General features: G+C 41.8%; 1 protein-coding gene across 1 annotated transcript in view; it reads right to left on the bottom strand.

Annotated features, from left to right (window-relative positions):
- fat3a (FAT atypical cadherin 3a) overlaps positions 1–15,158 on the bottom strand; it is a 129,480-nt gene that overhangs the window by 27,682 nt on the left and 86,640 nt on the right. Inside the window, exons 8-12 of the mRNA XM_026379071.1 lie at positions 13,191–13,330; positions 8,147–8,422; positions 7,689–7,899; positions 4,875–7,603; positions 3,403–4,774 (exon numbers count right to left, since the gene is read on the bottom strand). Coding sequence (XP_026234856.1) covers positions 3,403–4,774; positions 4,875–7,603; positions 7,689–7,899; positions 8,147–8,422; positions 13,191–13,330 — 4,728 coding nt within the window. The remainder of the gene's footprint in view (positions 1–3,402; positions 4,775–4,874; positions 7,604–7,688; positions 7,900–8,146; positions 8,423–13,190; positions 13,331–15,158) is intronic.

Below are 15,158 nucleotides of genomic sequence, written 5' to 3'. Positions count from 1 at the left end.
GGATATGATCATACTGACTTTTTACTTAACTATCAAGTGTTTTACCTCATTTGAAAGCTTGGTGATTGTGATTCCTGTTTCAGTTAGTATGACATACAAGTAGCAGAGATTGATTCTGTTGGTCCTGCCTAACTAGTTATTATTAGTTAATATTATTATACATTGATACTCAGAGGGTTGTGATAATACTAATAAAATAAGATAATAGATAGATAGATAATAGATAGATAATAAAAAATACACTGGCACAGATCAGAGGTTAACAGAGTAGAAATGAGGTCTAGACCATTGGGGTCTAGGCAAAAAGAGCTTTGCAACACCTACTAGTTTCTACACAAAGTAATCCTAATAAGAACCAGGTGTATGCTCACAATGTTCGGTTTAGACGGTTTCATGCCTGAATAATCTGTATAGTAAAGAATTCTGCTTTTAGCTTGTACACATGAAACCCTCTCGCTCTGTAAATGTTCACAGATTAAGAGCAGCATATTGAGTACGAGGTATTTGGATGGATACTGTACTGTTAAGATGACCACCTTCCATGAGGAAGACTGGGGTTTGAATCCTTGCTGTGGCCAGTAGGGGTTCTTAGGCAAGACCTCCTTATCCTTACCCTTCCTTGCCTTTGTACCTTGTACCTCACCTATAAGTCGCTTTGGATAAAAGTGTGTGCTAAATAAGTAAATGTGTGCATCACCTAAACCATAGATTTTCATTTTACACTACTGTTGGCTATTCTTAAAAGTATCACCACACTTTGCAAATAGGAAACTTCGACGGGAAAGCTTCAATTTGCATGAGCAGTAATTTAATACAGCTTCAATATAACTGAAAGTGATTGTCTAACAGTATAATAAGACTGATATGTGAAAGAATAAACTCCAATACTGCAAGATACAAGCTACAAAAGTACTAACAGACAAATGCAGAGAGACTTTCAAAAAAACAAGAGTGTATCGTCTCCCGCATGAACTTGAGCAGCATGAGAACAGACACAAGGAGAGGAGGCTATTACAGGTTAAATTTGCTCAACTGTGCTACCTACTATACGTAAGGGGACTACAGCAGCACAGTTTGGTGCAAGTCTATTCCATTGTGGGGCTGTAGTGCCATCACATCATGGATTGGCCCAGCTAGGTGCAGTTAAAGGGGACCAACCTGCAATAATGGTAAGACCCTATTACAGTGACCTAGTGCCCATAAGTCTGCAAATGTGTGGAGGGTTTGCCAGTGGATAGAGGAGCACATTTGGCTTATGAGATAATCCTGTCACTCACAAAAAAGTATAGTTTAATCAAACTCATATGCTTTGTTGTATGTTTGTTTTTTGCAGCAGGAGAAGATAGAATCAAGCACAGTGTCAGTTAAGTGTACATACATTATATGTATCTTTGTTGAAGATAATATGATTTGAACCATGAATGTAAGTTTGACTAGAGAGGTTAGTTTAGAGAAAGAGCAAGCTGCTCCATACTTTCACTCCCTCTATTGCAACACTCGAACTAAGGGTGGCAGTGTGGTACAAATTAAATCCACCTTGAACATATTTATACACAGTGCTGCCGCTGCAGGCAGATGTCTGTACACTCACTGGGACTAGACGTCTGGCTGTTTAATGACTCTCCACAAGCCACAGCTTTCAGACAGGAGTCGCATTTATTATTGTTTGTTAATATTAACACATTAATGCACAAAACCAATGTTTGTGAGTATTATGCTCCTATAATGTAGTGGATATATAGTTAGATATAGGTAAAGAAGAATCAGAAATGTTTGCAGGGAGTCAGTGGTAAATGGTCTATTTGTAATATGCAATAATTAACAATGGCTAGTAAATCAGCTCCTCTGATAAAATAATAAAGAGAAGCAATTAACAAAATGAGATAAAAGAGAAGGAATAGAAACTTTAGAACTTAAGTAAACCTTAAAAAAACAAGCATCAGGAGACTCTGAAGACTTCAGTGAATTCCACGTTCTAGTACTTCATAACAGACAAACAAGCAGTAAAGTAGGAGTGTGGCAAAATGTCAAGATTTGGAAAAGGGAGACAGGTAATAAGGAGCTGATAGGAAAGTTCAAATCACATATTTCTGTCAGACTATACCAGTGTCACTGCAATGAAATGGAGACAATCTTCTCACAGCAAGAAGACCTGTTTCTCTATGTTCTGTCTTGATTTGCCGCGGCACTTTTATAATAGAAATGAAAAAGGTCACATCACATTTGTCAGCATTCCCAAGCGTCCATTTGTTTTTCTAACATTTCTGTTATCTTTGATTCTTTTCCTTCCCACGCGTAGGTGGCAGCTCACTTCTACTTGTCTCCTTCCTAACTATAAGGTCACATCACTCACTTGTCTGTCATTCACTCCAGCTCTGACTGATACTCATTACAGTGTCATTAGGGGAAAGATTTCCTTCCCATTAAAAGTCCCTCGTTAGCTCTTTGTCTCCTGTTGACATGGCAGTCTTCTGTCTTAGTCTCACGGGGAGTGCTAACTTCATTATTACCTTCTGGCGTGTCAGTGAGTAGACAGCAAATCAGTCAGCCAGTTGATCACTGTTAGTATTATTAATGCAGCTTCAGCAGTCACCTTGAATCTCCCTTATTCTTTGTGTCATTCTCTTTGTTTCATTTCCAGACTATTTTTTATTGTGCCTTGAGCCTGTGTCATGTTTTGACATTACACTCCCGTTGATTTCCCAGGGTAAGCCATGCAGTTGATGTTCAGACTAGTACCAAGACCACCTTATAAATGTAACATTCAGGAATGCAGAAGATAAAATATAACATGTTCACAGCCGCTTTCATCAGATGTGCTGCAGGCATTAAATTGTCTACTCTAACTCTATTTACCACTTCTTTGACCTCTGGAGAACTGTAACTCGGTAAATGTCACAGGCTGTTGAATTCTATTCTGCCATGAAATGTTATCACATTTCAGTGCCTGTATCTCAGTCAGACTTGGAATGCTGGCATGCATAAACACATTCTCTGGAAACAACCATAGAAAATTGGTGAATTATATAATAAATAACGACTCTAACCTTGTGTTCTGTACACCGTCTGTCCTTATGTTTACTTAGAGCTATAGGAAGTACAAGTGTGATGACTACTGTATCTTGAGTATACTACTGGGCCAAGACAGAGAAACACATAAAGGTCTTCAGCTATCTTTAGACAACTGGGTCACAATAAACAGAACAGAACCCCCTGAAATTTCATACTGGACCATCTACATTGGAACATTTATGCCTGCATCTCTTATAAAACTAAGCCATATCTTTTATTCACTTGATGCAAGAGAGGATGTGTACATATGTTAAAGTGCGCATGCATTATTCTCCCTTAGTAGTCGTTTTTTGGGGTCTTAGTAAATCGGGGCCCTAGAGTTTTACTCACCAGTGATGTGGTAGCTGACTTGTCGGTTCACAGCAGAGCTGTCATCATCTCTGGTGTTCAGCACAGCCACCACCTCGCCTGGCGGGTCACTCTCCTGAACTGAACCAAAGTAGTGCTGCTCCATGAACCTGGGTGGGTTATCGTTAATGTCTGACACGGCCACTGTCACAGTGGTGGTACTTGAAAGATACAGAGTCTCTCCCAGATCTGAGGCCACAACTGTGAATGTATAGGATGGATTGGTCTCATGATCCAGGTCCTTGCGTGTGGAGATCCAGCCTGTGTTGCTGTCAATGCTAAATGTGCCAACTAATGTCTCGGAATCTCCCGCTGATTGGATTAACGTCCCAAGACTATACGTTACTTGGCCATTGGCTCCTGAGTCTGGATCTTGTGCTTGGACTTGAATGATTCTGATCCCGGCTGACATCCCCTCCATAACTGTGGCCTCATAGGAGATGGCCTCAAAGGCTGGTTTGTTGTCATTTAGATCCAACACTTTGATTTCAACATCAACAGAAGTCACAGAATCCAGCTTAGCCTGTTGTACAGTGGCAGTAACTTTAAAGAAGTAACCTTCAATCACCTCATGGTCCAAGGGCTTATCAAGCTTGATCACACCTGTATCCTTTTCCACCACAAACACCCCATCTTGGTTGTTTTCTCCAGTTTCTCCATTAACTAGGGCAAACGTGGCAGAGAGCAAGGCATATCCAGGAGAGCTGTTGAGACGCACTGTCCCTATAGCTGAACCTATGGGGGTATCCTCTGGTAAGCTAAATAAGTATTGATGTTGACTGAAGGAAGGAATGAAGGCATCTGGAGAAAGGACATGGATATAGACAGACACCAGAGAGTGCCTCACCGGATTTCCTCCATCCACTGCCTTGACAAAAAAAGATAATACAGAGTTCCGCAAGTGACTGAAGCTGCCTTTAGTCACCATCCAACCATTGTCTGGATCTATCTCCAAAATGTCAACCACAGGGACATGCGCCTCACTGTAAAGTGAATATGTCACTTTGGCATTGGGGCCATCATCAGGATCATAAGCCTGAATCTGTGTCACCAAAAAACCTTTAGCCACATCAGATTTGACTGAAGCTCGATACTCTGTGGCATGGAATCGAGGTGCATTATCATTATCATCCAACAGAGCAACTCGCACTGTACAGTAAGAGATACGTCCACCTGAGTCCTGGGCTGCCACTCTCAGAACAATGTCTTTATTGGCTGGGTCTTCACGATCAAGCTTCTCTACAGTAGTGATCTGACCACTTGCATCAATGCTGAATTGGTCTTTGCCCACATCATTAACAAAAGAATAAACGATGTGACCAAACACTCCAGGATCTGCATCTGTTGCCTTCACCTGGAAAAGGAAAATATATTTCAGAATTACAGTACTATATTACTAATGTTCCTTCTGAGAAATGATATTAGAATAAAAAATAAATTTAGTGAGAACTTACCTGTACAACTTTGGTTCCCACAGCAACATTCTCTTTTAACTCTGCCTCATATATATTCTGTCCAAACACTGGACTATAAAGGTTGGCTCCCAACACCTTAACATGAACCTGTGCGGTGCTGGTGAACACTCCATCAGACACAGACACGTTCAGGCTGTAGGCAGTCTCCATCCTCTGTTTACGGTGGCTGGACAGTGTAATGATTCCTGTCTTTCTGTCCATTACGAAGTTCATTCGTTCATTTCCTGACAAAATGCTGTACTCCAATTTGTCAAAATCTGAACTGTCAGCATCTGAGGCCTGGACACAGGTTACAAAATGACTCCTTGGTGCTAATTCATTTACGTACGCTTCATAGAGCAGCTGGTTAAAAACTGGTGGATTGTCATTCATGTCATTCACAACAATTATGACTGATACTTCACTACTTAGTGGTGGGAAACCATTATCGGTGGCTCTGACAATGAAGTCATACTTCTGGACCAGTTCATGGTCTAGCATACGTGCTGTTAGGATTAATCCACTGCTGCTATCAATGTGAAAGTAATCTGTGCTGTTTTGCATGTCTGAGAAGATCTGGTAACGGACAACATTGTTCTTCTCTGAGTCTTTGTCAGTGGCAATAACTTGAAGTGCTGGAGTTCCAATCATGGCTGTTTCAGACAAAACTATCTTATAGGACATTTTCTGGAAGATCGGTGAGTTATCATTTACATCTAGGACAATCACATCAACATCAACCTCAGCACGGGCACCAGTCAGATAGTCTGTGGCTCTGATGGTCAAGTGGTAGGATGATGCCTCTTCATAGTCCAAAGTGTGGATGACACTTATCACTCCAGTATCGAAACCAATGTCAAATTGAAGAAATGGGTCTCCATCAACAATAGTGTAGATGATGTTTTGACCTTCGGGACTGGTGGCATTGATCCCGAGAATAGGTGTGTGCACAGCCACATCCTCATTAACAGAAACAGAATAAAATGATTTGTCAAATACAGGCATGGCTTTGTTGACGACAGTGATGGGAAACTCTATATCAGATGACAGAGATGGATATCCACCATCTCTGGCAAATATTACCATCTGGTATTCCACATTCGACAAGTCAGATTCAAAAGCTCTTTTGAGGCTGAGGACACCTGTCTGTTGGTTGATCTCAAAGTGACCATGGTCATCCTTGAGATAGTAGGAGACCTCTCCATTTATCCCTTTGTCACCATCTATAGCCATGACCCTGAAAATGGATGATCCTGGCTCAGCTTCTACTTGAACAGCTGCATAATAAGGAAGTCCAACAAACACAGGGGCATTATCATTTATGTCTTCAACTTGGACTCTAACCATAACTCTGGCTACATGTAGAAGGTCGTGCTCCCTTCTTGCCTCTACAACTAACTCATAGAACTCCTGTTCTTCACGGTCAAAGGGTATTCCTGTGGTTTGGATCACGCCAGAAGTTGGACGGATTCTGAAGCGTGTACCAGCATTTAACAAGGTATACTTCAATGGTTCATTGAGACGGTTTCCCACAGCATTGACCACAGCCACTTTGGTGATATTTGATACATTCTCTTGAATTGAAGATGAGTAAAGGCTTTGGGTGAAGCTCAGACCAGAATCCAGAGCTTCTCGGACAAGAATGGTCACCAGAGCTGTGCTGGAAAATTTGCCATCAGAAACCTTGACACTGAAGCGAAAGCGTTCTTTGGAGAAGTTGTTGTTTTTTACTATGATGACTCCACTAGAAGGTTTAATGTAAAAATGCTCCAATACTCCATCAGTCAAAGAGTAGGTGAGCTCTGTAGAAACATCTTTGTCAGGGTCGATGGCTGAAACCTGCAAGGCTTCAACTCCTACATAGGTGGGGAGTAGCAGAACTGTTTCATAGGAATTCTGAGTGAAGCGAGGTGGGGAATCATTTGTATCTATCACTTGTATTGTGACCTCAGTTGGACTGTCTGCAGTCAACTGGGGTTTACCATTGTCTCTTACATGAACATGGAAGTGGAAGAGGGCAACTGTCTCATGGTCTAAATTGGCAATGGTTCTGATAGAGCCAGTTCCTGAGTCCACCGTGAAGAACATTTTTGCAGTGTCCTCAACAATCTGGTAGACTAACAGAGCATTTTGGTTGCGGTCAGCATCAGTGGCCTTAATTACTAGGGGTGAATCATCTGAGTTCAACACCACACTGTTGACTGGTGCTGCCTCACTGATGCTGCCACGATAGTGAGGCTGCTGGAACACTGGTGGATTATCATTCTCATCAACTACCTGGATTAACAAAGTAGCATTGGAAGCCATGCCAGCCATGTTGGTAGCTTGGACTATAAGTGTGTAAGAGGTTGTGGTCTCAAAGTCTAGAAGCTTTTGAGTAGTAATGACTCCACTGTACTGATTTATCTGAAAAAGACGATTGGTGTTGCCTTTCTTGATGTCATAAGTGAGGGTGGACTGGCTGACTGCGCTGATTGTAGTGACAGATGTCCCAATCACAACGTTCTCTGTAATCTCTGCTTGGTACTCAGGCTGTGGGAACTTTGGGCCGGCGTTGTCAGAGAGGGTGACAGCAATACGCACAATAGTGGTTGTGGACAGGGGAGGAGAGCCATTGTCTGTGACTCTTACAGTCAGAACATAATGACCTATGCTGGACAAGTCCAGGTCACGCGCAACAGAGATGATACCCAAAACTGGCTCAATATGGAATGCGTTTCCAGTGTTTCCTGTTGGAAAACCAAAAACAAAGGTCATCTTAAGGGCGACAATTTAAAGACTTCATGCAAGTATTTCCTTTTCAGAGGTGCCTACCTGCTTCAATGGAATAGTGTAGCTCTGCATTCTGTCCTTTGTCTTTGTCCAAAGCTGTGACCTGTACTACACCAGATCCCACAGCTGCTGACTCATAGACTGAACCTTCATACAGAGCACTGGTAAAGATGGGTACATGGTCATTTATATCATCCACTTCTATTAGCACACGAGCTAGACTCTTTCTGTATGGGAACTCTTGGTCCTTTACCTGTAGGGACAACAAACAACAAGAAATATTTCTCAGTGGTCACACTAAACTCAGTAAAATGTAACTTTTACCAGTCTGAAAACAACCACATAAGACTATGGTGATTCTAGTACAACAAAACAGGTAAGACGTTAGCCATTGAGTAAAAACCGAGGTGTTCAAAGAGTCAAATTCATTACCTTAAAAGCTTATATAACCATATGATACCTTAGACTTTTAGGTTATGCTAAACCAAAATGAATCTTACAATGACAGTGAGAATGTGCTGGGCACACGCTTCATGGTCCAGCCTTTGAGCAGTATGGATGGTGCCCAGGGAAGGGTGGATGCGGAACAGACGCATGCTGCTGGGGTCTATCGAGCTCTGTATAGAGTAGGTCAGCCGGTGATGCTCATCACGGTCCGATGCCAGAACCTGGACAACCTCAGTATCAGGTGGTGTATCTTCAGAGATAGTGACATCATATGTTGGCTGGGAGAAGATGGGAGCATTGTCATTGTTGTCCATGACAGTTATGTGAACCTGAACACGACAAAGACAAAGAGAGGAACAGAAATATAATGTAATGTATCGACTTCTGTTACAGAGCTCTTGATGCACTTTGTAGTTCTTTAAGCATTCATTTGCAGATATTTCATTAGCATGAAGGAGATTGTTGTTGGATATAAATGTACAGTCCCATACATTGAACGATAGGCACTAGGCATGATGGGTGCATCACTTCACCCTCCTCTCTTCTTACCCTGATGCACCCATCACTATGGAACAGGGTAAATCTGGACTCATCTGACCACATGACCTTCTTCCATTGGACAGTTCTGAACCCAGTTTTAGTAGTTTCAGCAATCACCCTATGTTTTTTTGCTTGATGAATGACAATAATTTGACTCTTCTGAAACAGATTAACATCTTTTCCACAACCACAGGATGTGTCTTCTGACATGGTTGCTTAAGAAATGAGAAGCTCTTCATTGCCTCAGTTAGGGTTACATAACTTGTTGCCAGCTGAAACATAATCATCCATGCAGTAATTATCCAATAGGAGACATATTTACTTAGTTAAATCCAGGTGGTGACCTTTTCTTGGACAGGCAGTGTATTTTTTAGGAGACAGGGTTGAGGATTTAGTTTTTAGGAATCTTACTTTTCTGTACAGACTCATTGACAGGGTTTCTAGTCTATGAATCTCTTAACTATCATCCCAGAAACAATTCCTATTTGCAGATGATTCCTAACTATAGCAGTAAAACAACGTGAAGAAGCCATCATATTTGGTATGAGCTTTTGCTGGTCCTGTCAAGAAACCAGTGTGATCAGTTCTTTGTTGTTACCAGTTCCTGGAGAAAACTTAGTTTAATAATAATAAATGGAATAAGTTGTGTATATATACTTACATGGTCATTATGGTGTTGTCATGTACTGTAGAGTTCAACTTTACCACATATTTTACTATACTTTATCATTAGTGTAGTAGCAGTGGCAGTGGCACTAAAGATAGTGATAGTATCACTATCTTTAGTGCCACTGGAATTATGTAGCAGAGCGTATACAGAATGAATTAAATGTGTGTTATTGTACAGACTGCAGAGAATTCATGCAGGGTGTTGGTGGTTGGTGTGTGTCATGACTCATGGAAAGTTCCTGAGTCACAGATGACTGGTGATGAAGCCCTGCATGAGACAGGAAAACACAGGAGGAGAGCCAGAGACAGACAGGTTGGAAAAGGAGACGAAAGAGACAGAAAGGCAGGAAATGAAAAAAGTAAGAGCAGCTTTAATTTGGTCAAACCCCCTTGGGTAAAATAAGCTGTATCAGTCTGACGCAACAAAGCAGAAAATACATAAAAAGTGTATGAATGCACAATTACTGATTACTGAAATACTGTTTGTTAAGCATTTAGCAAGGTTTTATCTTCCTATTGGTGTTAAATGACTAAATTATATAAGCAGGATAAAATATCTGTGTATCCAAAACACATTACTGATATCCATGCTGCTTTAAAAAGAACCCCCTAGATATATTTTGTTGAAACCTCTTCCTTAGAAGTGTCAGATTATATCACTGATCTTAGCAGTAGACCTAATTATTGTAATAATGTGTCTAATTAGCGTGACTGTCTGGCCACTGTAGAGTTTCAGGGCAAGGCAGGCAGGATGCCAACCCTAGTTCAGGTAAGGGGCCAGGGCTGGAGGCCAGTGGCAGCATAATACAAGCTGCTGCTACAGCAAGGAGCTAAGCAGGGGGAAAAGAGGTCACGATCTGCTGCAGTCTGGCTGGTGTCAGAAATTGGCATGCCAAGAAGAGGTGTTAGGTCTGGGCCAGAGTGATGGGCATGTTGCTGAAACAAGGAAGGAAGAGGAGAATAAAAAGCTAGCATTGGGTCTTAAGTTGTTTTTAATTTGATGCGATATTTGTAGGCACTCCTGTTGTAAATGTCCGAGCTGTAGGTTAAAAATGTAATCTTGATAATAACTTAATGATGTATTATTATTATTATTATTATATTTGAATGATCAGAGAAATTCAAAAAACACACCTTTCTCACCAAGTTTACATATTTAGCAGGAACATGTTGCTCTGTTAACTGTTTGTACTGTCTGCAGTTGTAGGTTTCTTCCGCTTTCGCTTTTTGATTAAAAAATACAGACTACTGTCACCTGATGGTATAGAGTTATTTTCTAGTGCCACTTTTTGTCCCAGATGAAGGCAACACAGCAACTAATACGAGCTGCCTTTTGTTCTTTGATATCAGCTTGATGTACATTTACATTTAGTTATTTGGCAGATGCTTTAATCCAAAGCGACTTACGAGTGAGGTACAAAGCATGAAAATATCTAAGCCAAGGAGACAAACTTTAAAGTAAAGTGCTCTAGGAAGAGCTGTTTCAGTTTTATGGGGTATAAGTACATGATTTTATTTATTTATTTATTTATTTTTAAGGTTTAAGTGCAGGAAAAGATTGAAGTGCAGAGAAAGGTCCGGAAGAGTTCTGTTGTCAGCAGGTTTTTGAAAGTTAGGAGTGAGGCTGCTGAGTGTGCAGAGGTGGGTAGGTCGTTCCACCATCGTGGAACCACAGAGCTGAAAAGTTTTGCCTGAGGTCTTTTGAGGTGAGGTGAGGTGAGGTGAGGGGAAGACAAGATGTTGTTCGCTTGCAGAGCGCAGTGAGCGAGAGGGATTGTAGACCTGGATAAGGGAGTTCAGGTAAGCTGGTGCTGTTGAGTTAACCACTTTGTAGGCAACGGTCAGGGGTTTGAACGTGATGCAGGCAGCTACAGGAAACCAGTGCAGAGATCTGAAAAGTGGTGTAACATTTGTCCGTTTTGGTTGATCAAAAATGAGACATGCTGCTGCATTTTGAATCATCTGGAGAGGTTTGATGGTGCATGCTGGTAACCCCATCAGTAAAGAACTGGAGTAGTCAAGCTAAGTTATGACTAGAGCCTGCACAATGAGTTGTGTTGTATAGTTCAAAAGGTAGGGTTTGATAGCAGGGTGTCATGGCAGAAGGTAAATCATCAGCTGTCTTCTGATGTCATCAATGCTGATATACTCTTAAACAACTGAGGACAGCAGGGTAGAAATTGGACACACACACACACCCAGTACACCAGATGTCTGCAGAGGTAGACATGGCCACACACTCCATTCACATTCAGCATGTACAGCACAGCGAAAACCAACACAATGTCGGTGGAAAATTCTGAGTCCTTATAGAAAGCAAATGATCAAGCCCCGGATCCCAGGAACATCTTTTTGTGAGGTGACAGTGTGAACCGCTGAGCCACTGTGCTGGCTATACCCCTGCCAGAATATGGCAAGTGAACTCTGAAAAGATTACAAAGTACAAAATAGCAGCAGGGGCAAGAGCAGGACTTAAAGGGGAAGGCAAGTGACAACATGCACTATACACATCCCAAAAAAGGAGCAGGAGATTTGTACTCATTCCTACCCAGAGAAACTATAAAGACTAGTGGAGGGAGAAGGAGACAGGAGCTGCCAGCCGGTGAGTCTAAATTTAAACCCTGCTGCAGCAACCGTCCTTCTGTTGCTCAACTGTGGAGACATTCCCTAGCAGTATGACGCCATGCTGACTCTCCATCTGGGAGACTATGCTGCTATCTCACAGGTGTGTAGGCTTTATTGTTTTAAAATAATATTATCAGTTCAGTGACTGTGAGTGGAGGTTGACTGGCGATCACACCAAACTGACGTTTAAGACCCCCCTCGTGTGATGCCACAAGGGCAACGTGACACAGAGACGAGTAGGGATACAACACAGGCAAGACAGGAGACTGTGTGACTATGTGGCTCAATACAAATAAAATAGTCTGATTTGGTTTCACTAAAGCACTACTGTTGGCAGCCGCTGGAAGTTGAATAGACATTAGGTTGTGTGCTGCACTCAGATTGCTCTGAAAAAGACTCTTAGCCTAACTTACAATTTTACAAAATTGAATTTATTTATTACATAGTAGAGAATAGCATGTATAACACAGTGTAAAGTGCTTTGAGTACCAGCTAGGTAGAAAAGCGCTATACAAGTGCAGACCATTTACCATTTACCATTTATAACAGTCCTTTCTAGTTTTTCAGTCTGGAGCCTTCTATGATACAAAACTGTTAGTACAGTATGTAATGTGAAACTAATACTGCACATGCGATTTTGGATCCATGGATAATTTCCTTACTTAAAAATCTAAAACTATCGTGAGTTTGATGTTGTTAAAATAAGTGGCTATCCTCTCAAGCTGAAGCTCTTTTTTAGTATAATATAATTCCCCCACAGTAAGAGGGAAATTTGTACTGAAAACTCTTTGGAAGGCATTCAACATAAGGGGGCTAATTTAAAATCTGAAACCTATGTTGTCTTCATATAAAAGTAATGATACTTTCTTTCACAGACTGGAGGACTGTCTTTTAGAGGATGGATGATCGGGCACCAGGCTTGAACAGTTGTAACTCCATTAAGGTGTTGAATGGATAAAAATGCTAAAAGCCTTGAAGTCAAAAAATCCTAAAAATATGCTAAACTGTACAGTAAATACTCCTGCGCTCCACAGAAAGCCCAGCCTGGATTTGAAGTGGCTGTCTGTGATAGTAAACCTCTTTCAACAAAAGCAGGGATTATGTGATAAGGTTTGTTCGTCCTCACAGTCATCTAATCTTTGAAGATGAACAATGCGATTTGGTCAGTTTATCTGAGTGATATACAGACTTTACTATTCATCTTACTGCATTCGTTTCTTTCTCATACTGTACATACTACCCGAATAGAAGTTTATACTGTACCTGTGTGTACGCGGTGTTGGTGCCGTCTGTGGCCTGCACCGTCAGGTTGTAGAAGGAGCGCTGCTCGGCATCCAGAGGCTTGGCGATGATGATGGTGCCCACAGCCTTTTCTACGTCAAACACGCTGTCGCTGTTCCCACCTGCTCCATGGGAGGAAGGTCAGACATGAGGATAACAAGGGGGGCACAAAGTGTCAATCATACAGACGTAGTACACTGTACTCTGAACACACTCTCACATACACACACATTGTTTATGATGAACACGTGAACACAAACCAGACAGTTTTCTTTATGAACCAATGGTATTCAGTCATGTGCAACCGTGGGTTTAAACATCCTAATGTTAATTTAAATGTTTGTATCCAACCTGCAGAATCACATGCAGCGAACTGAGCAGCTGCACTGACTGAACGGCACATGACTGGAGTCCACTGCTGCGCACACTCTTCCTCAGAGTGTATGATGGTATAGAGGAGGGGGGGAGGGAGGAATGGCTGCTGACAGGGTTAACCCCACCTCCCAGCCATCCACCCTACACACACACACACACACACACACACACACACAGGCTCCACACACTCCTGTAAAAAGTCAAAAGCACACAATCACAGCAATGCAATGAAGCGGGAGCACTGGTCATGCAAACAGCCACACACACACCCTCTGTGCACGTGTGTGTGTTTTCCTATAAAGACCTGCGCTGCACACTTAATCTGATTGAAAACATATGGTATATACGAGTGCCACATGTGCGTTTGAGTGATGTTTAACTGGGCATTCATTACAGCGCTGGTTGGGTCCTCCCAACCAACTGGTGATATTTTAAAAGGAAAACCAGCATGCTGTCTGGCAACTTAGACACAACCCGCTGTATATATTTCTTAGTGGAAAAGAAGAATATAACTTAAGTATGTCAAATTCATTCAAACTAAATAAAGAGGAAACTTCACTGTTTCTGTGTTTAGAGAATAAAAGTCTGCTGAGGACATGGCGGGGAGGTCGAATGCCGTGTTTTGGGCCTTTTGGCTTGCCATATATCTCTCCTACCTACATTACCAGCGTTACGGAGGAAGAGGTAAAGCTGTTGTGTAGGTGTAGCTGTGACAGCGACTGTGCAGACATTCTGCTTTAATTCTCATTTCACCTCCCACATTGAATCAAAAGCTCCATTTAGTCTAGAGCTGGCTTCAGAACGGTGTGTGTGCGTTATAGAATAAGAATCTGTCACGATCTGTTTCCTACATGCCCCAGTGGATGTGTCCGTTGGTGTGTGTCAACGGTGATGACTCAGTTGTGAGTATGCGTGTGTGTGTGTGTGCGTGTGTGCGTGTGTGCCACAGACTCCAAGGGATTCCTCGGTGGCATCTCTGTCTAATAAATCCATGATCTCACCACATCAGCTAAGACCTCAGCCTCAGCCTCAGCCTGCCATGTGTGTGTGTGTGTGTGTGTGTGTGTTTCTGTGTGTTTGTATGTACCCAGCAACATGTGCTACTATGCTGTCTGTTTGTTAAGCCCATTTGAAACAACCTAGCTTCCTCCCTGTTCATTGATGTTTGGGCTCATCGCAGTAAGTGCAGTGAAACAGCTCTGCTGATATTACATTATACATGAAATCATGAAAACACTTCCATTTGTAACTAAGCTACCTGGCATCTACAGTACTTATACTGTAACTAAAGTAGATTGCTTCATAAAGTGCATTGCTTCTTTGTTGAATGGGGTTAAACTTTGCATCATGCCACACTCAGTTTGCCTTCACAGTAAGCCTTCTGACTTGAAAAGCAGTGTCTATGTGCTGATTGTGACAGCAGCCATAGTGAATGGAAAGTAGGATGCACTAGGCTGTGCTGGTTCTTGTAAAATAAAACCACTAAATACTAATGACCGCATGTAAAAAGAAAATACGTTAAACCACGCTGTTATCACAGGCAGCTTCAAACAGCCATGTGTGTCATCCAAGCTT

The sequence above is a fragment of the Anabas testudineus genome, chromosome 13 (genome assembly GCF_900324465.2).
Source record: "Anabas testudineus chromosome 13, fAnaTes1.2, whole genome shotgun sequence".
Lineage (NCBI taxonomy): Eukaryota > Metazoa > Chordata > Actinopteri > Anabantiformes > Anabantidae > Anabas > Anabas testudineus.
The sequence above is the reverse complement of the archived record's forward strand: the minus strand, read 5'-3'. Positions and strand labels throughout refer to the sequence as shown.